Genomic DNA, 26679 nt, shown 5'->3' on the forward strand with positions numbered 1-26679 from the left:
TCTACACAATATTGTGTACCCATGTCATCGTCGATCATGCAAGAGTACTCTTGATACTTGAGAGCTCTAAACTCGATTTTTTAAACCAAGGTGACCTAAAAGTATAAGCACGAAAACAGGAAACGACGCTCATATTAACAACTTTTTTTTCTTTTTCATTGTTGAAAAACAGCTAGTACAAAAAAAATTGTTTTCCACAGCGGTGTCACGGTTCCTTGAATCCGCCTTTATCATATGGGCGAGAAACGTGCAGACCTCAAAATATTTAGACATTACGAGGTTATGTATTTTGTATTTAATAATTTATTCTTTGGCGGATAAAGTAACGATGCCAATGAGATTTCAAATAAAAGTTTTAAATCTTGATCTTTGCATAATTGCACAGTTGTTATTTGCAGGGTTTTTTGTTTGTTTGTTTGGGGTTTGTTTTTTTTTGTTTGTTTGTTTGTTTGTTTGTTGTTTGTTTTTTTTTTTTTTGTAATATCAGAGATGGATTCCGCAGCTTTAAAGTTTCCATGCACAAAATTTCTTCTCATTCCTTCATAAGATCGAGTATGTTTGGACAGGTGTATCCAAAGCTGAAACCGTGACGTCACATGTCAGTCTTACTGATTTCACACGCCACAGTGATGTGAAGTGACGGTGTACCCAGTGATGCGTCGTGTGAAAATCCTGGTGTTACTAGTTGTGAACTGCCTTTCATTTTGCAAACATCCCTAGAAACATCTCCTTCCTTTGTGGATGTTGCCTGGTAGCTTCAGGCAAAGTGCAACGCTGCAGAGGAATTTACTTCCTGCTGTTACCATACCACAGCAGTCAACCAAAATAAGTGACCAAACAACCAATCTCTCTCCTCCGTATATGTTTATCATGATCTCAAGCTCCGCCTTCAACGGTTCCCAGAAATAACAAGACAGCAACCTTCCTTCTTTATTTAAAAAAAAAAGAAGCCCGTCCTTACCCTTCTACACGCCTCATTAATCAAGCCCCTTGAAGTATCCTGTATATAAAGCGAGTCTGACTCCAAACAAACAGAGGACCGGAGGAGACCAGTCCTTGTGTTCACTGGGAGGGAAAAGCATCTGGCGGCAAGTCCGGACCGAAGATTGAAACTAGTGATGTGAGTGTCTACCGCTGATGTTTCATTCCCTTTGACATCAGAATAATAACATATTCATAATAACATATTCATGATATGCTTCAAATAATCATTGTTACATAATTGTGGTTTAGTTATTCATATTGTTTGAGCTATGTCTTAATTGCTTAATTTAAATTGAAAGTCTACATGTTCGTTTCCTGCAATGAAAGTAGTATCTTGATAATGAGGCAACTCTCGGCTGATGTGTGTGCTTCTTGGGTAGATATATAACTAATTACATAAAGCGTGAGATATTACTTTGCTTTCTACTCTACCTGTCAATGCTGGTTCTGATATACCTGCGATACATAATGATACATAAAGCAATGTTCATTATATCCTAAATCTTCCTTGAAGAAGTGTCATCTGATTTACTTGGTACCATATTCCAGTATCATTGACAGGACGGTGCGATCTAATTATTTGCACCAAGTTAAAAGAAATAATTAAGCTCATGTTCACTGCTGGTGTCTCCTTGACTTACAGAATATCAATGTGGAATTGATCCCCGGACAGTGTAAAGACTGTTGACAACTTCACCTTCACAGCATATAGACTATGTTTTCCCCGTTTTGGCCTCGTTAGTCACTTTGGCAGGAGACTCGTTCCCCACCAATTCTTAAGACTGAGAGATAAACATACGGAAAGACAGACCAGCGGACGTACAGAAAGACTGAGGGCAGTGTAATAAGCAAGGTATACCCGACGTCCAATAGTCTGGAGATGAGGTTTGCTGCCTGGGGAAAGAATTGTCAAACAACACCTTCATAAACCGTGATTTGCCTGCCGAGAACTGACTGTTAAAATGCAACAGCATCACTTGATCTGTCAGCTATTTTCATGGCAATTTTTTTTTTTTTTTACTTTTCAGTGTCTCAAATCATTCATTGCTTTTGCACTCTTGGCCTGTAGGGCAGCAATGACAATGATAACATTTTATTTGTCCCAGTGGGCAATTAGAACATGGGAACGTGCTCTAGTTACAAAGTAAAAGCTAGAAATAAAGTAAGAATAAACTTCGTTGCAAGGTTTAGCGTTAAAAGATGTCAACAAGACAAATATTAGCGATAAAAAAAGAAGGCAAGTTACAATATATATATATATATAAAACAACAACAAACTTACATCAAGAATAATCATGTGCACACCTACAGCATCACACACACACCACTGACACTTCATCTGAAGTTGAGCAGCTGGGCCGCAGATGGCACAAACGATTTCAGGTGGCTATTACTTTTATATATTTGCATGGAATAACGTTTACCTGACCTTAATAATACAAATTCTCTCGTTAGTACATGTTCAGGTATTGACAAAATGCGTGAAGCTTTCCTTGCTATTTGTTGATCACAAAAAGGTTCCTAGCTCTAAGCACCAGACGTGCAGCAAAGTTTGAACTTTCTGGAGTTTGTGAAGAAGGTATCCAGGGCAGTCAGCAAGCAAGGAGTTGTAGTAATCAAGTCTAGATAAAACAAACATACAGAAAAGATGTAGTAGCGCGCGTAGACAGAATGTGATGGATGGCGCTGATCTTGCTTAGCTCATAATAGACAGACTGACAGACAGCTGTAACGTCTATCATAATAGACTGACAGACAGCTGTAACGTCTATCATAATAGACACTCTGGAAAACAAATTTACGTCAGATAAACCCAATATTTATCTCTTGGAACTTTAGCATAGATTTCTTTGTATATTTTTTTAAGTAGGACGTGAGATAAGTTCCTACTATCTATTATCAAAGCGCCATAAATAATAAAAATAAGAAAGGATGTTTTCAATCCTCTCTCCTGGATAAGACGTTGTAAATATTATACAAACAAGCATATCAAGAACGTCAACATTTTATTTATATGGATATTCTTTAATCTAAAGATCCGGTATTTCACAGCTCCTGGTTCGACTTGGAAACACACCTAACACCTCTCAGGTGTGACGTAGGGAGGGGACGCGCTTGCGCCGTTACAAAAGCCGTTGCACTGAAAAGGGAGGAGACGCAACAACATGTTTGCTACTGGCTGATCGTAAAATGATACTCGATATTATTGTTGTTCTCATTTAACTCCCTCTTAGTGCGAAGTCATCGACGAGTGACAGCGTCGGCTGTAAAGGAACGAGGACCGGATGAAAGGGTGCAACAATCAGGTGTATTTTTGAAGCTATTGCAAAACACAAAGACGTCCCCAACCGGTGGTCGGAAAAATGCAATACGATACGATACAGACCATTTACTTTTACACAAATAGAATAAAATGCTAATAATGAAGTGAAAATATACAAATAAGACAGTTTTAGATTCGTAGTCACGTTGGTTGTCTATGCCTCAGTCTTTAGACTGAATATTTACAATATTTGTTGTTTATAGGTTTATGACTGGCCAGGGGAAAACCTTTGAGGTTGTTGATTTGTGGAGGGGAAAGTGCTTCCACCTGAAGACAATTTCGCACTGTGAAAACTTCCACACAGTGCTGCATAAATAGATGCACCATGTGTATGATTGTATGCACCCATGTGAAAGATGTATTCATTGTGATTCTTTAACCTTCCTGTTTGCAATGTTATTTTTTTATTATACTGGTGCTGCTGATGATGATGACGACGACTGTTACAGTTCAAGCGCTACAGCTTTAAAGATGGAGATAAAACTCATCGTCCTTATTGTTCTCAACGTCGTCTATGTCGTACACGGGGTCATACCTAGCGATTGTACCCAGGGAGTAAACTGTATACTTCCAGGCTGCTTTTGTGCGACATTTGACCACCCGAACCGCACCGCAAAATTTCCACAGATTGTCTACTTTGCCATCGATGATGCTTTAACCGTAACGGTAAGAAGTCTCCCTTGCCCCTGACAGCTGTAGCAGTCTGGAATATAATATTCTTTTAAGTGGCAGTGTTCTGATCTCTACAACAGTTTTTCTTACAATATAATTATGTTTATATTTATCTGTGTGTTTTATCATGTTAAACTTGCTTATGTCACCATCACCACCAGTCATTTATCAGCCTATCTGAGCCTGGCTTATTGTAATCAACGTTTTAATATCTCGAATTCAAATGAATGTCAGCGTGTAACCAAAATATCGAAATAATAATAAAAAAATTAGTTTGGAGGAACTAAATGTTGACACACATATGTTCTGCTACAGGTAGACAAGCCTTACCAGCGGTTGTTTAACGACAGCCGAACGAATCCAAATGGTTGCCCCATAACGTTCTCGCTCTTTGTACAAGACCAATACACGTCCTACAATTTGGTAAGTAACATTCCAGCACGTTAAAAAAGCATAAATGTGCATTGAAATTTCACAGGAGATATTTTGCAATCACTCATTCCTTTTTTTCCTGCGCATTGTCGGCACTGTAACTAACGGGGTGTAAGTTTATGCACACATTTCAATGCGATGTGTATTAAAACAGTTGTTTTTCATAACACTGAAATATATTTTTTTCAACGTATCTAAGATACTTTTTAATTTGTAACGCTGTTAAGTATACACAAGCTGCATAAAAATATAAACAGTGAAGGCTGGACTGCATCACTGTGTCGAGGTTGAGTTTTGAGTCTGTCAAGAATTTCATGCCTAAATTTGTCACGTGACTGCTGCAGGTGGAGAATTACTCTCAGCGCGGCCACGAGATCGGTTGCCATGGTGTCAACCACACTAATGTAGACACCGCCAGCAACTCCGCTTCGAAGCCGGACTGCAGAAGGAGAACGTCATCACCAAAGGTCACGTCTCCAGAAATCAGGTACTTAGACGACGTCACGTATGCGCATGCGTGCTCAGTCATGACAAGACTTGGTGGTGGCAAGGTGGTAGTGCAGGCAGTCCTAAGAACCTCTAGTCAAGAGGTGTATTTTCTGCCGAACACATCGGTGAATTTTTTTTTTTTTTTCATCGACGATGGAGATTATTTTTCTGACGGTGTACTTGACAAGCAAAACCACGAGTTTCTTGTTTTGTATTGACTTTTATATTACAAGTGATTTGTTTCAATGCACATTATACATTTTTTATAGTTGAGCTGTACATAAGAACTGTTCTGTATCTAGGTGGTAGGTTGGAGGAGTCCCAACCTGAAGACAGCAGGCGACGCCCAGCCGGACGTGCTGAATGAGCTCAACTACACCTACGACATCTCGCTCACCTACCACCCGCCAGGCCGACAACCGCGTCCCTTTTCCCTTCACCCTAGACTATGGCTACCCGTATTCCTGTTCCATCCCTCCCTGTCCCGATCTGCAGTCCAGCCATCCCTGGCTTCTGGGAGGTGCCTGTCTTTTCCCTGAGGAACCCAGAGACTGGATACGAGTGTGCGTATGTGGACAGCTGTCGTCCGTCCAGCGAGGCCGCGGCTTTAAATTATCTGTGGAGCAATTTCCTACAAGTGAGCTGCAGGAGTGCATCATGAGTGAACAAAAATCTTGATTTTATTACTTTTGCTGTCTCAATGCAGGTCTTTTTTAATGCACGCGAAACAAAGTTTGGTATAAGTTTTCATTTCAATAACCTAAAAATATTGAATGGCATATATTAGTTTATCCATTGTGTAAATACGACTCCTGAACTAGTTTGTGCCACGACTTTCTCCTAAGTTAGGACGGACTTCACTTTCAGGACAGAAAATGGCTCATTCGTACCAACTGTCATAAACGTTCATTCAACACCTTGAAATAAAATATGAACGTTCATTCGAATAAGCTCCCAAGTTCACACAACAGCTGGTCATGAAAGAGACGCTTGAAATCTTGTTAACTCCTTTCTATAAACCACCTCTCCCCCCGCCTTTTTCTGACGGGATTGTTCACAAACCTACTGTCACGAGACATGCTTACATGTCCTGTCACGAGACAAGCCTGGTGTGCAAGGGAAATCAATGATAATGTCGATGTTTCTTGTCCTTAAACAGGTGTTCAACGACAACAGGGCGCCTTTTGGACTCAATATGCATGGCGCCTGGTTCCTCTACTCTGATGACTACCTCAACGCTGCGGATACTTTCATCAAGAAGCTTCTAGAGATGGACGATGTTTACATCGTGTCTGTCGAGAAATCTCTGGACTGGATGCGTAATCCCGTAGAGGTATGGTCTTCTTACGAAGGTAGAGGATTGCTAGGCTTTTCTTCGTCCATCCATTTCGCTCATCATCGTCGGCATTACACATGAACGAATTCTGTATAACTTTAAACACCACACCAGCAAGTGTCCCAAACAGATTTTAAATGTTTTCTTTAAAGACTCTTGCTGTGCTCTATTTAAAGCCTGTTAGTAGCTCATATGGCAGCATTTATTTGTTCAGCCAGTGTATTCCTCTCTTTTTTACGATTAACCCTTAGCTGCACTCTGATATTCTGTTTAACGCCTCCCTGGCATCTGACTATCGCAGATCTCGGATATCCAAGAGAAACTACCTTCGTGGGGATGTCAGAATCCAACACAAGCAACAGCAGTACAGTAATGTCATCTATGTCAAAGTCGACAGAAGACAAATCCACTTGCTGGAAAGATTTCGACAGTCACTATGTACAAAATATTTTGAGTTAGACTATATACACAAGATGAATTGTTTACATCTCAAGCAGCTTTACTAGTTGACAGTTGAGATTGTTAATTTGGTCGACATACTTCATATAAAAAAATGTTTAACATAATAAGCAATGATTAATTAAGTACGACTAAATCTTTCTCTCACACATAAAGAGAAAAACTTTAATGTCTTGTAATTTACAAATTTAATCGAATTAATTTTCTGGTAACGAAAGCTTTATAGCAATAAAACTATTTCGACATGTGCATTCAATTCTTTTGACATCACAATGCTGACAGTTTGAAGACCTTTGAAAACATAGTATGCACATGGTGCTTTTTAAAATAAACAAAATTGTACATAGATTTGTAATGCTTGCATAATAATAATCTTTATCCGCCAGAACAACTGTGCTCTTTAAAAAAAAAAGTACAATAAAAAGTTTCATACAATCTGTTGCTTTCAAGAACATTTTTTTTAAATATATGTGCTCAGCCAGACAGTAAAAGATCCCTTTCATCATGCTTTTTTATATTTTTAGAGAAATACTTTAAAATGTTGCATCTAGCCTAATTTTCTAACTACATTTGCATGAACATTTAGGCATAATCAAATGAAAACCTTTTCAGCCCTCACAAACTACTCACTCTACAATAACATTTTGGTCCAGTATAAAAATGACAATAGCAGTAAATTTTCACACACACCCTCCCAACAGCACATCTACTTCATGCCCCTTTCATGGGTCATCAGCCATTGATAAAGAACTCAAAAACAATTACAAAGCAAAACAAAATCCAGACATGCTAGATTTCAATGTAAAACTGCATGGGGGAGGATTTGAAGTCAGCAGGCCTCCGAAGAAATGCTCAAATTTTGAACAGTTTTACTGGGAAAACTGGCATCAGTGGCAGTAATAAGCGAAGAAAATTCAAACATCGCTTAAACTGCATTGCAGATGTTTGGAATTAGAATATGGTGACAAAGTTTGCCAGGAAATTATCACATACTGTCCATGTCTTGGAATAACACATGAATGACAAGAGTATGATATTCAGCCTTTCATTTGACACACCTGAAAGATACTACATGCTGTTTTATAAAGTACCTACATCTAGGCACATTTGCATTGCATGCATAAAACTCCTCCTTGCTCTGGTGCATATAGGTTAATGTTCTATTTTAAAATGCATCTAAAAAGGTACACTTTATGGAGATCACTGTCCAAATCACACATAGAAACACAAAGATAAATGCAAAGTGCCTTTACAAATCAAATTTAATATCATCACTGTTAAAAAATATGTAATAATATTAACACATGATAACAACAGAAATTGTGTCATCATTATTCAGACACTTTGACTATTAACAAGTCTCAAAACATATTTTCAGTTTACAACTCACAACTCAAATCGCAAAAAAAACACAAAACACTCCCATTCCTAGTGTATTCATGAGATGAAAAAAAAAAATCAGTATATCAAAATATCTTGCAAGTGATCTGTCATTTACTGAAGGTTCACTTCTTCTCATTTGATTGAAGAAATTACTGCAGGTTAACCCCTGTCAGATATTGCTAAGTTAATTGTGCAAAATCAGTCATTTCATGCGATAAAAGGTTTTTCCTTTTCATCAGTGAAAGCATGGACGCAGAGCCTGCAGCAGTAGACGCAGAGCCTGCAGCAGTAAGCATCCCCTCTATTGAAGAGCAGCTCTCCGAAGAAAAAGAAAAAAATAAAGTTCTTGAAGAGAGGGTACGACAGTTAGAACATCATTTACAAACTTTGGAGAGCACCAGCAAAATTGAAAAATTTGGGTTAGAACGTTATGCACATGATGATGCTAAAATAGAGTTTGATACCGGATTTCCCAATTACAATGTTTTAAAAATATTTCATATATTTCTTGAGCCACATGCAAAAGTAATGTACCAGACATATGGCAAATCAGGTGAAAAAGTTTGGATGAGACGTCCAAATGGAAATATGCAACTTATTGATGAACTGTTTATGTTCCTTGTGTGGATAAGACTGGGTATGTTAACAACAGATCTCTCAGATCGCTTTGCCATTAGTGCATCCTCTGTGAGCACTAAAATCAATGTTTGAGCAAATTTTTTGTCCACCATTCTTGGCAGCATGAATATCTGGCTATCTAGGGAAGAAATAAACGAGTATATGCCAGATGACTTCACGGCTATTTTTTCAAAAGAGTGATTCTAGGCTGCACTGAGTTGTTCTCAACCAGTGGTACGCATACTCCTAGGGGTATGGCATAGGTTATTGTTGCAATGCATTAGTAGTAGCTTAGTGTAAAACAACCAAAGAGTCTGAAGTTGCCAGTTCACTGTGCGACTCATTGCCAAAATATGTGCGACAGTTAGTCCAACTGTACTATAGCATGGGGCAGATTTGTTTTTGAAAGTGGTGAGTGGTGTTAAAGGGATTAAATGCAGTCCTCCTGAAAGTTGCAAAATAGCTGTGCAAGTAATAATAAGCTGTGAGGACAACTCATGAGTCATCTTACCGGCAGACTTTTAAGAGAAGACAATATCTTCAGTGCACAAAAGGAGTTGAAGGTGGTTATAGGGCTTGGGTTTGCATTGTTTGCAGATACCCCCCAAAAAATGGACCAGTTTTTAGTGAAATGAACCAGAGTATTGTGTTATTTATTGGGGTGTGCACTGGGGGCTCGAGTCATTTTCAAAGTTACTGATTTAGTGAAAATGCATTGCTCATAGAATTATGTCAGCGTGGATGGCAGGGTAGTCGTGAGTGAAGATAAGCCTTCTGTCCATCACAGAAATGTACCTTGAACTGTGCCAGACGAGACCTACCAGAGGTCAGTGTCTGTCAGAATTTCTACTGCAACTTTCTACACAGATGTCTGAGCTTCCCTGCCTTTCCAACCGCCTACCTTCTTGCCAACCTTCGAGGCTGGAGGAGGTGGTCCTTACAAGATTGTCAGGGACCAGTTTATTAGGGACAGGAGGTTGTTGCCCCTGTCTTTCGTTTTATTGAAGATTATTGCCTTGCATTTATGAGTGTGTTGGATGCGTCGCGGTTTCGCGTCAGAACCCGACGTCATTTTATGACGCAAATTGTAGAGAGACGCAAGATGAAAAATATTTGGAAGACAGCAGACGGCTGTGAGCAGGGAAGAAAGGCGGACGTAAAGTGTGTGTGGTGTTCGCTTGGGATATTGTGTGTGTGTGTCGATCCCTGCAAGTTTATCGGTGGTGCCAGCGTTGGATCATGTGTTTATCCCCCGGAGTATATTTGTAGTACCGGGAGTATATTTGAGGCGCCAGCCTTGGATCATGTGTTGATCCCCAGGAGTATATTTGTGGTGCCGGCCTGGGATCATGTGTTGATCCCCCGGAGTATATTTGTGGTGCCGGGAGTATATGTGTGGTGCCGGGAGTATATTTGTGGTGCAGCTTTGGTTCATTTGTTGAACCCTAAATTCGTGCAGTGGAGTGTCGAGAACACCATAAGACGGTACACGGACTGTGTGTATGTGTGTGTTGAACGTTAATGAGCACACGAACAGTGCAGATTGAAACGGACTTTGTATATATTTCGTTAATATCGATTGTGTTAAAGTTTTTGTTGCCCTCGACAAATCTTTGTGTTATATGGTTGAAAGAACACGCAAGGGGACGCGAGCGTGTTGTGAGAGAAAGAGATTTAAAACCAGCGTTCCTGACAAAGATTAAAGACAGGACACACCTATGCCAAGCAAGGACACCTCTTGTGAGGTGAACCACCACCTGCTTGTCCCTGGTGTAGAGGAAATTTTAATGTTTTACTCTTTTTGATTATCTGTCCGAAGCTTTGGAATCAGTGAGCGCTCGTCACCAGGATAGCCACATGTTTGTGTGCTCCCATCGAAAGCCAAACATTTTGTTCTGTTTTAACACACCATCAGTTATAACGAGTTTAAAAACATCGATGATAATATTATTCTCAAAAAAATGCCATTGTGTGGAACTTTTTTTAGAGAAATTTGTGGACTTTTCCTTGCAGTTATGATTGCTTTCATGAGAAGATGCGCTGCGGTGAAGGCAGCCATGTGAGTGAACACGCTTCAAGTGAGTTCGTGCAGCATGTCCCTTCTCCTGACTGTAGTCATCGCTACTCTCCTATGGATTTCTGAAGATGTCGAGAGGAATCCAGGACCTGTACCAGAGAGCTTACATAAAGAGAGGGTTCACTCGCAACCGCAGGGAAAACTCGTCGGTTAGAGTTATATTTCGTAACATGATGCTAAGAAACATGGCACAAGGCGATCGTCTGAGGCAAGGTGGGCAATTTTGTTTCACAATTAACTGTCGGAACGCCAGATTTAAATCAACCTCAAAAGAAAAACGTTTCCACAATTTCCTAAAGGTCGAAGAGAAGTAAGCTATGAATTTATTCTCAAATTACGATCCATAAGTGCACTGTAGTTGAGAGCAGTCTACTACAACGCGTTTGCTCGATTTCTATGATTATTAAACGACTTTACTGATTATACTGTGAAACTGTGTGATGAATTCTCACTTGTCTGATTACAAACCTATTTAAATTTGTTATAGTATTTTCATTTAAGGAATTTGTCACTGGGGTGAGGTGTTATAAAAATATTTATTAATATATTGAAAAAATTATTACAACAGGTGCAAAATATGGATGAACTTTACGAAAAGGAAAGATTTTGACCATCTTACACCATCTGATGTGTATGGAAAAGGATACTGTCTCTGCTCGGATCATTTCGAAGAAAGTCAGTACAACTGTCCAATCCCCCCAAAAAAAGTCTTCTCTGGAATGCAGTACCCACAATTTTCTCCATTCCAAATCATATATATATATCTTCTTGCTATTTTTCATTCATTAAGAAAATATTTATTTATAAGGTGAGGGGTGATATTGTCCAGTACATCATAAGCATCTTTTTTATACATCTGTTTGCAGAAGAACAAGCAGATATTGCAGTTGAGCCTGCATGTTCTATAACTGTGCCAGATTCTCCTACAAAAGCTGAATTAAAGATGGAGATCACAAATCTGAAAAACTGAGCAGCCTGATGGAAGAGTTCAAAAAGAAGGAAACAAAAAAGCGTAGCAGAAACAGAAAGAACCCCCCAAAAAAAGCAAAGAAAGCTACCATTTTATCGTTTGCTGAAGAAATTTTTTTTGCTCCCTTCTGTATCAACATTAAAGAGGACAATGCCAAAAAATCAAGATTTATCCAAGATTTAGTGAAAAACTATTAGAAGCACTCAAAGTGAAAATAGCTGCGTATCCTCCAAACTCAAATCTGTGTGCTCTACTGAACTTTACGAAAAGGAAAGATTTTGACCATCTTACACCATCTGATGTGTAAGAAAAGGATACTGTCTCTGCTCGGATCGTTTCGAAGAAAGTCAGTACAACTGTCCAATCCCCCCAAAAAAAGTCTTCTCTGGAATGCAGTACCCACAATTTTCTCCATTCCAAATCATATATATATATCTTCTTGCTATTTTTCATTCATTAAGAAAATATTTATAAGGTGAGGGGTGATATTGTCCAGTACATCATAAGCATCTTTTTTATACATCTGTTTGCAGAAGAACAAGCAGATATTGCAGTTGAGCCTGCATGTTCTATAACTGTGCCAGATTCTCCTACAAAAGCTGAATTAAAGATGGAGATCACAAATCTGAAAAACTGAGCAGCCTGATGGAAGAGTTCAAAAAGAAGGAAACAAAAAAGCGTAGCAGAAACAGAAAGAACCAAAAAAAAAAAAAAGCAAAGAAAGCTACCATTTTATCGTTTGCTGAAGAAATTTTTTTTGCTCTCTTCTGTATCAACATTAAAGAGGACAATGCCAAAAAATCAAGATTTATCCAGGATTTAGTGAAAAACTATTAGAAGCACTCAAAGTGAAAATAGCTGCGTATCCTCCAAACTCAAATCTGTGTGCTCTACTGATAGATGAAATGACTATTAAAGAACAAGTTACATATAATGAAGAAAAAGATGAAGTAGAAGGCTTTGAAGACTTTGGGAGTGACTCAAGAACACACTTCATAGCCAATCATGCTACAGTGTTTATGTTGAGAGGATTGATATCTTCCTGGAAACAGCCAGTTGGCTATTTTCTCTCCAATGGACCAATGCCCAGTGAAAGGCAGTTTGACCTGATCAAAGAATGTGTGAATAAAGTGCAGGGTGCTGGTTTGAAGGTGGAGGTGATCATAGCAGACCAGGGGGCAAACAATAGAAAAACATTTGAAAAGCAGTTTAATATATCAGAAAGCCATCCATTCTTATTACATAATAACTGGAAGATCTTTTTCATGTATGATCCCCCACATCTTCTAAAAAACATACATAACAATTTAAAGAAGCATGGTTTTCTTGTAAATGGCAGTTTGTGCTCTTGGGAACATGTGGAAAACTTTTTCAAGTTTGACAAACAAAATTCTGTGCGAATGGCACCAAAGTTAACTGAAAAACTCATGACCCTTCCCCCTTTCAGCAAAATGAATGTTTCGTTGGCTGCATAGGTACTATCTCACTCAGTTGCAGCTGGGATATCAACATTAGTGCAGTTTGGAACACTTCCTGATGCTGCTAAAGAAACAGCACTATTTATTGAACGATTTGACCAGTTGATTAAATGACAATGCATATCTTTACTTGCACCTGGGCATGTCGTGCTTACCTATAATTATATTATATTGTTGATAAACATATATTTTGTACTGTCCCTATGTGCATGCATTTATTTGTTCGGTGAGAAGCAGCTGGCATCATCGCACGAATTGGGCACCAGATTGTATGCTGTATTTGTATAAGAGATTTGTATAAAAGTTCTGTCCCTTCGCCTTACAGGCTGAGGGGATCAGCTCTACTTGATATGTTTTGTTGTCGTGCTTCGATTTTGATAAAAGTGTTGGACCTTCATGTTTACATGTGCTTCTGCTGCGTTTTCTTCCTCTTCTGGTTTGCAACAGGATTGTATAAAATGTTATTTTGAAGTGCGAACTATTTGGATCTATTGGCTGGATTCCATTTCGCCATGCATCACTCGTGACCTGGAGCCATTGAGTACACTGAAGAGATGATCATGTGATATGACAATCAGTGTAGTTCAGGGATGCCCAACCTACGGCCCGCGGGCCATATCCGGCCCGCGACACAAGCTACTCGCTCAATGGCAGGGACCATACGTGGTAACCCGGAAGAGACATCCCGACTACACCATAAACGTCCGAGGAAAGGACAAAGTGTTCCACATTAACATGATCAAAAAGTATCACAAGAGAATATCAACTCAAACCGCCACGCTAGCGGATTCCCGTCCGTCACAATCCCCGCCAGCTGCTGATACTTCTCTTGACTTCGATGAAATTCTCTCACCCGATTTCTATCCCCAACAACTTTCTGACCAAAACATCACTGTTCAACAGAATATGCCTCCTACCCCGTGCATCTCATGTAATGTAGCAATTCTCCAGTCACCTGAGACAGTGGACATAGCTCCCCTACCGACGGTGGCGCACGCCGACTCGGAGAATGCAGCGAATATCCACATTAATCCGGACTTACTGCTGCCACGCCAACTGACTTTACAGAAGCTGTTCAGTCATTACCAACACGTTCTGACAGCCCGCCCAGGGTTGTTCCAGGGAGCTATCGAACATGAAATAAAATTAACACAGGACAAGGTGATACAACAGCGTCCTTACCCAGTGCCATTTGCTCTTCAACAACAGATAGAGGCGGAAGTGGACGCTATGTTAAAGCTCGGGGTGATTGAGCCATCCATATCCCCCTATTCTTCACCCGTTCTCCTGATTAAGAAGAAAGACGATTCAATACGCTTTTGTGTCGACTACAGGTCACTCAATAAGATAACTCAGTTCGATGCCGAGCCTCAGCCTCAGCCAAATTCTTTACCAAGATTGACCTGGCTAAAGGATACTGGCAAATACCAGTCAAACAAGAAGATTGGCATAAGACAGCCTTTCAAACAACGAAAGGACTCTTCCAGTGGACCAGAATGCCTTTTGGCCTGGTGACAGCTCCGGCCACTTTTGCGCGCGCTGTCGCGTGTCACGATTTCGGCCTTTCTGTCAGCGCCTGGGGACGCTCCTGTTCAGTAAGGCAGCTCACAGCAGACGGCGGTTGACGGCTGTTTTTTGTACTGTGTGCAGGGGTAAGGCCAAGGCCTTCTCCCTCTGACCGTAGCCGTGCCGTACGTCACGCTCTTGCTACGTCACGTGACGTCGGCTCGAGTGCTGTGTGCTGCCGGTGGGAGCTCTGGGGGTGCACTGGTCGGGCCCCTCCCTTCCCTGTCCAAGGTTTTGGCGTGAAAAGCGTTCACGCGCCTTGGCATGGGCTGGGTGTCGTGGGCGCTGACGATTGGTCACAGCCCCTGGGCGACAGGAAGTGACCCCCAGAGAGCAGCGTCCCTCGTGGCAGTTCTGACCTGGGCTCGGTGGAGAGAGGAGCGTGTTGTGCCTGAAAGGACGGCGGGAGGCCAGGCCATTTGGGCAGTGTAGGCTGCGCCGTGTTACCCAGGCCGTTTGAGTTTCCCTTGGAAAGTGTCCGCGGATTTCCACGGGAGAGTTTCTGCCATTCCCGTTGTGGAGGGCAGCTGACCGTCGGGTACCATCACAAGCCGATTTGGGTTAGTAGAGTCTATTTTCTTTGAGTTCTACACGTTTCCAGTCTATGGGGCCCTTAGTTGGGGGTTGGAGTGTGAATGGGTTGATCTTTATGTGTTAATGACTATGTTCACGATTTTTTTTTTGAGTGTAAGACTTGTGTCCGGTTAGAATGGCTTTTGTATTGGCCGGGTCGCAGCGCATGTGGCGCGCACCCGTGTTTTATTAAATGGATTTGTATGCTTTAGGACCGGCGCTGTAATGGCCACATGCATATACGTGTGCTAGAATATGTGTTTAGAAACTGTGCAGTTGTGGAAGAGCTGCCTGTTTATTGGAGGAATTGTTTGTTTGTTTTTTCTACAGGCTTTTATCTGTTCTACATGTTCGCCATATTTTGCAACGTCTTCGTATTTTGCACCTTCCTCGTATTCGACATACTCTATGTGTTCTTCGTCGTTGACGTCTCATCCGCCATTGTGTCAACCAGCCACCCTGTACCCACGTCATCTCATCGGCGTGTGAACACGTGGACCTCGCTGCGCGGGTGTGCGGCCAGCCTTAGGTGGAGCAGCCAGGGTTAGGACCGGCGAGCAGGGGTTCACGTGACCAACGGCCTACCCACCTCTCGTACCTGGACGCGAGGAGGGAGGGGGGGGCCAGCTGGAGGAGAAGAAGACTGGTGTTTCCGCTGATTATATGAACATTTTGAGCAGACACTGACTGTACTGTGTCGCATTGCTCTTTGTATTTTCTCTGCTGTGTATGTATTTTATTTGTAACCTCTTGGCGGGGAGGCAGTCCCCTGTTCTTTTTATATTTATTTGACGAGTACTCGTGGGGGTATTTTTTTTTTTTTATCCGTTTTTCTGTGGGTGTGTGTGGGTGTATGTGTATGCGTGTTTATACTTGTTATTAAACTGCGTGTTTGTATCGTTGTTCCCGTCTTTGTCGTGGTTTGTGCCGTGCACGGGTTTCGAGAGGTAAGTCGTAGACTGCCTCCGGCCGAGTGTCTGTGCGTGTCTGGCCGGCTGTGTGAGCGGCTGTGCGCGTGCTTCTGGCGAGGCTGTGGGTGGAACGCGACATGCGCTTGCTAAACTTAGAAAGATTTTTTACATACCACTTCTTTGACGACTTGCTCATAGGAAGTGATTCATGGGATGACCATTTATCCCACCTAAAGGGAGTAATGTCCACACTATCCCAATATCAACTGACAGCCAGGCCTTCAAAGATCTACTCTGGATATCCTCAGATACTCTACCTGGGACACCAGATTGGCCAAGGTGTCATGAGACCAGACGTGGGGGGGGGGGAATTGGTGTTTTTACGCCGTGTCAGCAGCTAAGGCTATATTACGGCAAGCAGCCAGCCCTGTAAACAGATGCCACGTGCAGAGAAAGATCAGCGTGCCCGAGACGAGAAATGAACTCAGGGCAGCCAACCTTCACTGTATTGGTGACAGGCGCGAACAGCGCTAACCGTTGCGCCACCGGACCGCTCTATGAGACCAGACCGTGTACTTGTCCAGAAGATATTAGTCCTTAAAACGCCACAAACCAAGAAGCAAGTGAGATCACTGCTAGGGCTCATAGGATATTATCGGCGATACATCGCCGACTTTTCCAAAATAATGGCGCCCATATCAGAATTGGTAAGAGGAACCAGTCCATGCTCGATACATTGGACTACAGACTGTCAGGCGGCCCTAGAGAAAATTCAATGCCTCTTATCCAACTTTCCAATCCTGCGGTTGCTGGACTTTGCATTACCCTTCCAGCTACAAACCGATGCCAGCGCTGTGGGACTAGGAGTGGTGTTACTGCAGCAACACGACGAAGCCCTCTTTCCAGTCATGTACATCAGTCGCAAACTACTGGACAGAGAGGCACGGTATAGTACCGTAGAGAGGGAATGTTTAGCGATCGTCTGGGCTGTTCTGACACTGTCTCGCTATCTGTACAGCAGACAGTTTGTTCTTTTTACAGATCACAAACCCCTCACCTTCCTCACCTCCACTCCGTATAAAAATGCACGAATAATGAGATGGGCTTTAGCCCTGCAAGAATTCAAATTTGACATTGAACCTATTAAGGGAACAACAAAATAGCAGATGCCTTGTCACGAACGGAGACAGATCAAGAACCCAGCCTGCAAAACTAGTGGGATAGTAGTAGGCCCTACTACAGATTGCCCACCTGTAGGTAGGTTGTGGGCTGTCGCGCTTGGCGCTACGCGACACGGGAAGCCCATCACTTCGTGCGAAACGCAGTTATGTCCCCTAAAATGGTCTAGCCCATTTGGAGCAAGGCTATGCGTGAGAAGGGCCTGCCTGTAGAAAATATGTTTTCTACTTTTGTGGCATTTTGTGTAGTTAGGGGATTTAGTGTGTTAGTCGGGTGGGGGTACTTTACACCTGCGTCCAGACCCTTGCTACACCTCCAAGGCCAATGGGAGGAAGTTACGCCCACCGGAAGAAAGGAACCAAGTCTGGCGAGGGGCAGAGAACGTCACTTCTCCGGGTAGCGAGCTGGTGAGCGGCCGCTGAGAGTCCGTCTTAGAGATCATAGAAGACGTTAAAGTCCACGTGGGGACTGAACTGTGATGTGTGAATTTTTGGTATTGATGAACTGTGAACTGAAACTAGTGACTTGTGAATAGTGAGCAGTGGAATTATTATCGTGAGAAACTATCAAGAAGAAACACCAGAGAGATAAGTTTTAAGATATACTTGTAGCCAATCTTTTATGTAGTTATGTGTATATATATGTACATCTTTTCTTTCATTATATTCGTTATTCATGTTGAAATCTGTATTTTGAGGAGTGTTTTGGAGTGAGCGTGTGGACGCATGCTGGACGGGTGCATGCGAGTGGAAATTAAGCCTTGCGCGCAGGACCCACACGTGGCAGTCCATTACACTGCCCACCGGCTTCTTTCCGCCCGCGCGAAGCGTCACATGACGCCCACGTGCTGTCTCGCGCAACGTGACATCTGCCTTTATCTTTTTATCTCTGTCCTGGTAAGTTCGTTTTTTCTTAAAAAAATTGCTTACAGTAGTTAAAATTATTTGTTAAGCTTAATTTAATACAAGTATTATTTAATGTGAGGAAAATTATTTTAAATGAATTTCTGGAGATTTTATTATTTAGTGAGCCCTGATTAGTACTTTACTGCGTGGCAGGCTTGCACAAAACGTGGTTACTGCATGAGTTGCTTGCTTTGTAATGTGTAGCAGTTTTTTTGTGACAAGCTTAGGAAACTGTTGAATTGGAGCAAACTTGAGGACGTTTTTTTTTCTACTCTTTTAATTCACTTTATGCAATTAGTTTTAAGGATTCACAAATTTCTCGTCTTAAAAATTTCAGACATATATCTATTTGATGAGTATTTTAATTTGTGACGCTATCACATACCATTGAATTTGTGCGTTGTTGCTTATAGTGAAAATACTTTTTGTTTTTTAAAATAACCAACCATTTTATTTAATCTTTTAGTTTTTTAGTCTTATTCCTTACATTAGAAAAACTTTGTATCAGAGACTCGACAGCTTTCAGGACAAAGGGCAGCATCAAATGCTGCATCTAGGACAAGTCAAGATTTGTGTGGTTTTATGCGTTACTTTTACATATTTATGCTTTATGATTTTATCTTGCATTGTAACAGTGGTTGAAACCTTTGTCATGTGACAGAAAGTTGTAAATCACTAATCATGTATGGCAACATGATGAAATTTAAACATTTTTACTTGCAGAGCCTGCTGTACCAGTCCATGGAAATGATTCTATAGGTAAGATATTTAATTAATTTAAGTTCTTTAGAATGTAATTTAAGAGAATAGCATGTACAAAATTTATCATCGAAAAGCTGAATTGTGACAAGTCAAAAGGTAATGCTTTTTTGTGAAGGTTTTGTCTGTCTACAAAACCCCACACTACAAAACCCCACATGCACAGGTTATATTTTATATTGTTATTGTTTTTATTTTGAGTGCAGACAGAACACATCAGCGATTTTTCCAAATTCTAGAAGAAGTTAAGGCGGGGCAGCAAAAGTTACAAGAAATGATGAACCAGCTACTGCTCAGACTAAATTTCAATGAGAACCAACACTTGGGAGAAGCAGCAGCATCTGAAGATTTTTCGTTTTCTCTAAAAACAGAGGCAGAGCTGCAAAAGATGGAGGAAAATCTGGAGGATCGGCAGATGAGAAGGAGAATGGTAAGTTTTGCAGCAGCAGCTATTTTCTGTAGGGTTTTTTAATAGAGATATTACTGCTTTTTTCAAGAGTGCTGCATAACTATCATTTAAGTGTGTCTTAATTCTGTCATAACAGTGTCTTGACAGCATGCATTAACATGAGCTTGTGGTCACATACATCAGTATTGTAGCATTTTATTTACTTTTCAAATGAAGTATCTCTCCTGCATTGGGGGGGGGGGGGAATGTTCCAGCTCTGGTACGGAGCATATTGAGAATATTCTCAACTCCCCTTGCACTTCAGTATAATTTTACTGGAGTCAAGGGGAAGAAAGGATTCCTCGCACTGAGAGTACGAGGAGTAAAGATGGGTGAGTTTGCTTTACTGTGTTTGTGGAAAATATTTCCAGGATGTGAACATTTAATATTAAAATTTGTTTCACACTTTATCAGTGCCACTGTAAAGGTATATAGATAATGAAATGGAAAAAGAAATAGGAATTTTTATTGGTAATAAAGTGTACAAAGTATAGGTAGTAAACATGCAATAACATAAAAAGTGAGAGAATTTTCTCTAAACTACTTCACAATCACAGTAGTTTGCTGAATTTTTGAGACATACAGTGGTGTTTTTTTCCCAGCAAGGTAGAGAGACGTTAAAGTTTGTTGGATTTTTTAAAAATTTATCATCTATCAGAGGATAGAGCTTTTGACGGTTGTTTTCTTTGTATAAAATGTTTTTTTTTCTCTCTCAAATTACAGATGCAGTCAGGAGTGTTTCCACAAGGAACAGAATTGGAAATAAATAACGTGGCACGTAAATGGTTTATAAGTGCCAGGGACAGGGATGGAGGCCGACATCGGCGCTTTAATTCAACTACTGGTAAGTGGTCATAACTGATACTTTTTTTAAAAAAAGTTTGTGGAGTATCCAAGTGAAAAAAAAAAATTTATTAGTTATGTTAAAGTTATGTGTAGTAACACATTAAAAGATGGTTATATTTTCCATTCAGCAGGTAAATTACATGAAAGGCTTAGATAAAACTAAGTTACTAAGCTTTCACTTTCTTTTCTGGGTTTTTGGATTATTTCCATGGCAACTGATACCGTGACAATTGCAGTAAAACCATTTTTTGAACTCCATTCAAGGGTGAAATAGCTGACATTCACACAATGCCATTTTTTTTTCGGCAGGTGTCTGGTCTTAAACATTTGGTCATTGACCTTGAACTTATGATGTTAATATCTAGATATAATTATGAGAATTTTCATGTGCTTAAAGTAAGAAATTCATCATAGAGCATCACTAGTGAATCTGTCAGTAACAGCACATCAAGAAAAAAATGATATTAAGTTCATCGCATGTATTTAGTAACATTATTCCTCTGATTGCTCAACGTAGCAGTTTATTTCTGTCGGCAATTTGTTTTTCAGATTCTGGCTCCCCTAGCAGGCTGTCTGGTGGGGCATCAGTTAGGGAACCAATACAGGGAGGAAGTAAAAGTTAGATTTAGAAAAATAAATCATTTTGAATAGCGCGTTCCACAGATGACGTCACAGTCTAGCCGCGCAAGGGCTTCTGGGAATGCAAAGCAGACAAATATATTCCCCGCATGTACTACACTAGCGTTTGCAGCGAGTGCGTTGCTGTGCAGTTTTTTGTTCCAAAAAACAAAACAAAACGTGAGCGTGTAAAAAATACAGTTTCAAATTGGAAAAATGCAAATGGAGGCGGTGGTTTTTAACGGAGAAAGACGTACCTGGAGCCTTCCTTGTCGGCGATCCCTCTGAATACCGGCTAACAGAACTGAAACGATGGCTCGAATGCCACGGACAGAGTAAGAATGTGACTTTACGAGAGGCAGTTGAAAAAGTTCGTGCGTGTATTGCATTGGGTATAAAAGTTAATCCAGGGGTAGACAACGGTAAATGGTATGAGCTGAAAAGGAGGGGATCAGTAACAAAACGACACCTAAGTGGATACCGCCATTTACAGCGCCCGACAACGGCTGGACAACATTCCGTCTGTGGACATCCCGGAGATGTTTAATTATGGTTCTGCTTACCACTATCTGATTGAAATCCATTGCTCACTTTGGACACAAATATAATAGCGACAGCAGTGACGGGGATTCTGACAACAATGGATCATATACTACTACCATGAAGCCGCTCAGAAAGGGGAAAAAGCTTATGGAAAGTGAGTTCATTGACGACATACAAGACAATAGAAGCAAACTGATTACTTTTTGCGAGCACACATCCAGCACTCTATGAAAAACGAGTACCCATTAGATGTATCGATAGTTTTAAGTAATATCAGTGGATTTGTGTCCAGGGCCAGTTGTAACTGTAAGTCCTCAGCCCTGGGAAGATGTGTGCATGTTGCAGCACTACTTCTGAAACTGGTGGAGCACGTTGAAAAACATGGGCATCGAGTGACAACACCATCCACTTCACAACCTTGTGTTTGGAACAGAGGGAAAAAACGGTCAAAAAACCCCAAGCCTCTGCATGAGGCAGAATACAAGTCTAAGAAATTTGCTGGTGATCGTGTTTATAAGTGGGACCCCAGACCAAAGGAGCACAGGGGGAGTTTAACTAACAGACAGATAAATGACTTTATTATTGACCTTCAAAATATCAGTGCATCTACACAAGAGGAGTCTATGTGGGAGACTTCACTCAGATTTATATGAAGACTATGACCTTGAAGTTGAGCGAAAGAAAACTCTGCTTAATCATGTACAGCAGTTAGAAAGTCACTTATTCCAAATGATATTTCAGCAAAACAAATGTCAGCTTATGGTGCTTTTGAATTACTAGGGACACAAGAACAAAGCATGTCACCTCTGTGGATTCAAGAGAGGCAGTACAGAATAACTGCCTCAAAAATGCAAAGAAGTGTGTTTCCTCGGAGACAAAATAGTTGAAAACAGAGGCTATAATTTAACATGGAAGTATTTTCATTGGCTTTCTGATAACCTTTGGTCACCTAAAGTTGTGCAGACATGTGACATGCAGTATGGGCTCTCAGAGGAGCCAAAAGCCAGAGAGGCATATACCAAGGCCACTGGAAACAAAGTTAGAGAAACAGGACTGTGGGGTGAACAGAAAGTTTCCTTATCTGGGTGCCAGTCCAGATGGCCTTGCTACAGATTCTGATGGTAACACTGTAGGAGTTGAGATTAAGTGTCTGAAAAATCCTAAGGGATAAGTTAGTCAGTGATCTCCTGCAGCAGCACAAAGATGCCAAAATCCCGAATGTAATACTAAACAGACAGTGCTTCAGGATCAGTGATGGGGAGTTAAAGCTGCGTACAAACCATATGTACTATTACCAAGTACAGTTATTATTGTTGGTAACTGATTTGGCTCACTGGGACTTTGTGTTGCACTCCCTAAAGGCCCGCCATCGGTTGAAAGAATCACAAGAAACGATCAACTTCTGAACAGGTTGAGACATAGTTTATCTGCATTTTGGCACAAAGTTATGGCACCAGAGGTTTTTGAAATGCGTGTACCAAGGCGCCTTCTTCCATTTGTGTGTAAATCCAAACCATGAATGTAGCTAACCACACTGAGACAGGTGGTATTTGTGTGCAGGTGAAAATGCCTATTCAAATGTATGTGCATATAGATATTTTTAATGTTTCATTGTTGCCAAATGTTTTGAACAACTCTTATGCGCGTTTTGAGAATAATAATTTTTCTGATAAAGTTAGGGAACTCAGACAGTCACTTGTCCCTAATGATAATACAGTAATTTCTCAAGTTGATGTGACAAAACAGCTTTAAGCGGGTTAGGGTTAACAAGGCGCAAGGGCCAGATGGAATCTGTGGGCAGGTTTTGCATTGGTGTGCTGTTCAACTGGTGGAGTGTTTCAACACCTCTTTCAACTCTCTCTTGACTCAGAGCACATTCCTACACTCTGGAAATTCTGTGATGTGATGTGTAGTGTGCATGGAATGATTTTTTAAAAAAAAATTGGAAACAGAGCACACCTCCCATTTAAATTGCCCATTGGACTAATAAAGTTGGTTGTTATTATTATTGTTATTGTTATTTTTGAAATATCGGTTACAATTCAAGAGCATTTGCAAATCAGATGCAGTTTTTTTATTTTTTATTTTCACTTTTTTTTACTATGAAGCAGAACAGACTTGAACCTATAATATTAATTACTATACAGATTTATTTCTGTTCTGTCATATGCCCCTGAATGAATTGATAGGTTGACCATCATTTAACATCAAAAATTCTTTTCAGTCTGTTTTTGGTAAAAATACTCCCACATTTCTGTCTTTGACCAATACATGTGGTACATTATCATTTCACTTGCTTTTAAATACATAAGCTACTCTGAAAATTTACCAAACAGCATCAACAAAAACCATTTGGGAGGCAACACAACTGAGACTTAAGGGATAGTTCTACTGAGAAGCATGAACTTTTTCAGTCTTTCATTAAAGCGTTCTACATGAATTCTTGCCTGGCTACCCCTCCTTGTATCCATCTCCTCTTCTGCTGACAGGCTAGCTCGCTTACTAGAAATGCAGGGATTTTTATAGTAGCCTGTCTTGACAAAGCACATCCTGCACTTTAAACCCTTTGTCCACAAGCAAAACATCTCCTGGTTCAATGTGTTGTAGAATGCCACATTTCTCAAATATATCAACATCACTAACACTTCCCTCATACAGATCTGAGACAAACATGCAGCACCTTTAGGGTGACTGCATCAGTCCTTTCATTGTGGTGTGGTGCTTGTAAGAGGAATATGCATTGCCTTGCTGCCCATAATCCCTGGGTGTCTGACAAAAGAATTCTTGCAGTCTACAGAGCATCTGACATTTTTAAACTGTCTAAACCAGGGGTGTCAAACTCATATTAGCATGTGGGCCGCAGTGAAAGTAACAGCCAGTCAGCGGGCCGCACACGAAAAGAAAATGTTTTTTCATTAAATTTTACGAACACTACTGTCACTGCAGTTAAATGCTAAAATAAAGTTTCTATAATTATTAATTACATTTAATGTAGTTTATTACCTGCACAGGCAGTTTAGTTTATTAAAATAAGTTGACGTTGTCTCTGTCACTAATAACGGGGGTAATTTTCACTGCGGGAGTTAATCACCAAGCACAACATACATATACACCGCGGACGTGGCCGAGGGCCGCACAAAAATGTTTCGCGGGCCGCATTCAGCCCGCGGGCCGCGTGTTTGAGACCCCTGGTCTAAACACTCTTGGCAAAGATGTTTTAACTATATCTTTTGTTGGGAACATAGGGACATTCATAGACTTGAAGTGTAGGAACATAAACTGAATCCATGTGATAAAAATTGTGCTTACTAACGATTTAGATGTGTCAAACATGTAGGCAATCATTTTCAGTGAAAGTCCTCTTCGCAGTCTCAGAAGTGTAATGAAAAGTTCCTCTTTTGGGGTAAAACGCCTAGATGGACCAGTTTTCTTCTCATTTGTCCCATTGGTTTCTCTGGTATTTACCTTGGAGTCCCAGTATTGAAGGTTGTATTTTGCTGGACCAAGAAATTTGTACAAAAATGTCAAACTGCTCGGGAAATAGTCAACTAAAAACTTTGTATTCTTCCTGTCTTTTAAAACAAAGCTTGGGTCCATCCTGTTGTTAAATTCTGGTTCACTTCTATCATTTTTCACTGCAGCAGCGTTTCTCATGATCATAGTTTCGATTTAGCTGCAAGCATGTACTGATCATAAGATTGTTTGTGTAGCTTTGTGGTTTGGGCTAGCCGACATACATTCAGCAGATGCACTCTCAGCCACGGCTTCGCCTGCGTCTTCAAGTGTTATGTTGTCACTTGTTCTGTGGATTCTGGAAATTGATGAGTTTTCTTTGCGAAGCCTTTTTCTCCACGTTCACGTTGATAATGTGCAGGTTGGTCGCCACGTTGCGCTGGAGCCTTCCTTTTGCGTCTCTGTCGCTTTTTGTGTTTCCTCGTCTGTAAGCGTCGCTAAAATTGGTTCGTCGCTCTCAGATGTTGGGCCTTTTCCACCAAGAAAATGCAGAGAGCAGATATATGTGCCCTGGTTATTTTCTCACATTTTGGAAATCAGATCGCCACATAAAACTGCCAGCGCTTTGCTTTCTCAGTCTTTAACTTGGCCTGTTCTCTTTCCCACTGGGTCATTTTGTCACTGGTGCTTACCAGGCTTTGGAAATGGATATAAAAAACGTCCCTCCGGTAATCGCTCTGGATATCTGGAGTCCGATTTACATAAACCCCAACAGCAGTGTTTGGTTCCTCCAGTTGTCAGCATTGTTTCAGAGATTAATATAAAAATGTCGTTTTTTGTCAGTCGCCGTAGCGTAGAATACACAGAACAACGTGCAGTGTTTGTTTGCAGAGCAATCCCATGATGCTCTGCTGCGTGACGTCACAATCTATTTTTAGTAACCCAGGAAAGCGCTATTGTCATTTGCTTCTTGGTATTGGTGTTCTAAGTGTGGCAGAGATTGATATGATGCTGTGTGAAGGACTGATGGTTTTGGTGGTGAGAAAGTGGTTAAGTGGTGTGCATTTTGGTGGTGAAAGGGTGGTTTAGTGGTGGGCAGACCACCTGTTGGTGGTATTAAGGTGGTAAAAGGGTGGTTAAGTGGTGGTCTTTTGATGGGATACCCAAGTCGGGCCTACTTGGCCACCATTTGCAAAACCCACTGTGGCCCGATCAGTGGTTGCACCAAGTAGGGCACATCTTAAGCCCAAGTAGGGCCGAGTTGGGGCCGATGATATTTTGCAGGCTGGGAAGTTCCTTAGTATTGTAGTGAGAAAAATGAGCCAAAAATGTGACATTCCTTAACCTTGTAATGAGAGATAGAGTGGTACAGCAAAAATGTGAAATTCTTTAGCATTGTAGTGAGAAAAATGAGCCAAAAATGTGACATTCCTTAACATTGTAATGAGATATAGAGTGGATCGGCAAAATTGTGAATCTCCTTAGTAATATAGTGAGAAATATAGTAGTACAGTTAGCAAAAATGTGAACATTTTTTTTTTTGTAAGAGGGGAGGAATGTCACGGACCAGTCTATTAGGAACAGGGGGTTGTTGCCCCTGTCTTTTGTATTTTTGTAAAGATTATTGCCCTTACCTTACATTTATGAGTGTGTTGGT

At 40.8% G+C, this 26679-nt stretch overlaps 1 protein-coding gene and 1 long non-coding RNA gene across 2 annotated transcripts; both read left to right on the forward strand.

Annotated features, from left to right (window-relative positions):
- The first annotated feature begins 982 nt into the window (after positions 1-982).
- Positions 983-7132, forward strand: LOC112554346. The gene is given in 9 exon segments (XM_025222085.1): positions 983-1120; positions 3757-3973; positions 4295-4402; positions 4756-4965; positions 5203-5300; positions 5302-5401; positions 5403-5537; positions 6060-6233; positions 6538-7132. Coding segments are annotated over 8 exon segments (1092 nt in total). The 5' UTR covers positions 983-1120; positions 3757-3778; the 3' UTR covers positions 6610-7132.
- Positions 7133-16707: 9575 nt separating this feature from the next.
- LOC112554127 lies at positions 16708-21057 on the forward strand. The gene is made up of 2 exons (XR_003097206.1): positions 16708-20406; positions 20958-21057. It is a non-coding gene; the product is annotated as an uncharacterized LOC112554127 (long non-coding RNA).
- Positions 21058-26679: the final 5622 nt, after the last annotated feature.

Source organism: Pomacea canaliculata, linkage group LG13 (assembly GCF_003073045.1).
Source record: "Pomacea canaliculata isolate SZHN2017 linkage group LG13, ASM307304v1, whole genome shotgun sequence".
Lineage (NCBI taxonomy): Eukaryota > Metazoa > Mollusca > Gastropoda > Architaenioglossa > Ampullariidae > Pomacea > Pomacea canaliculata.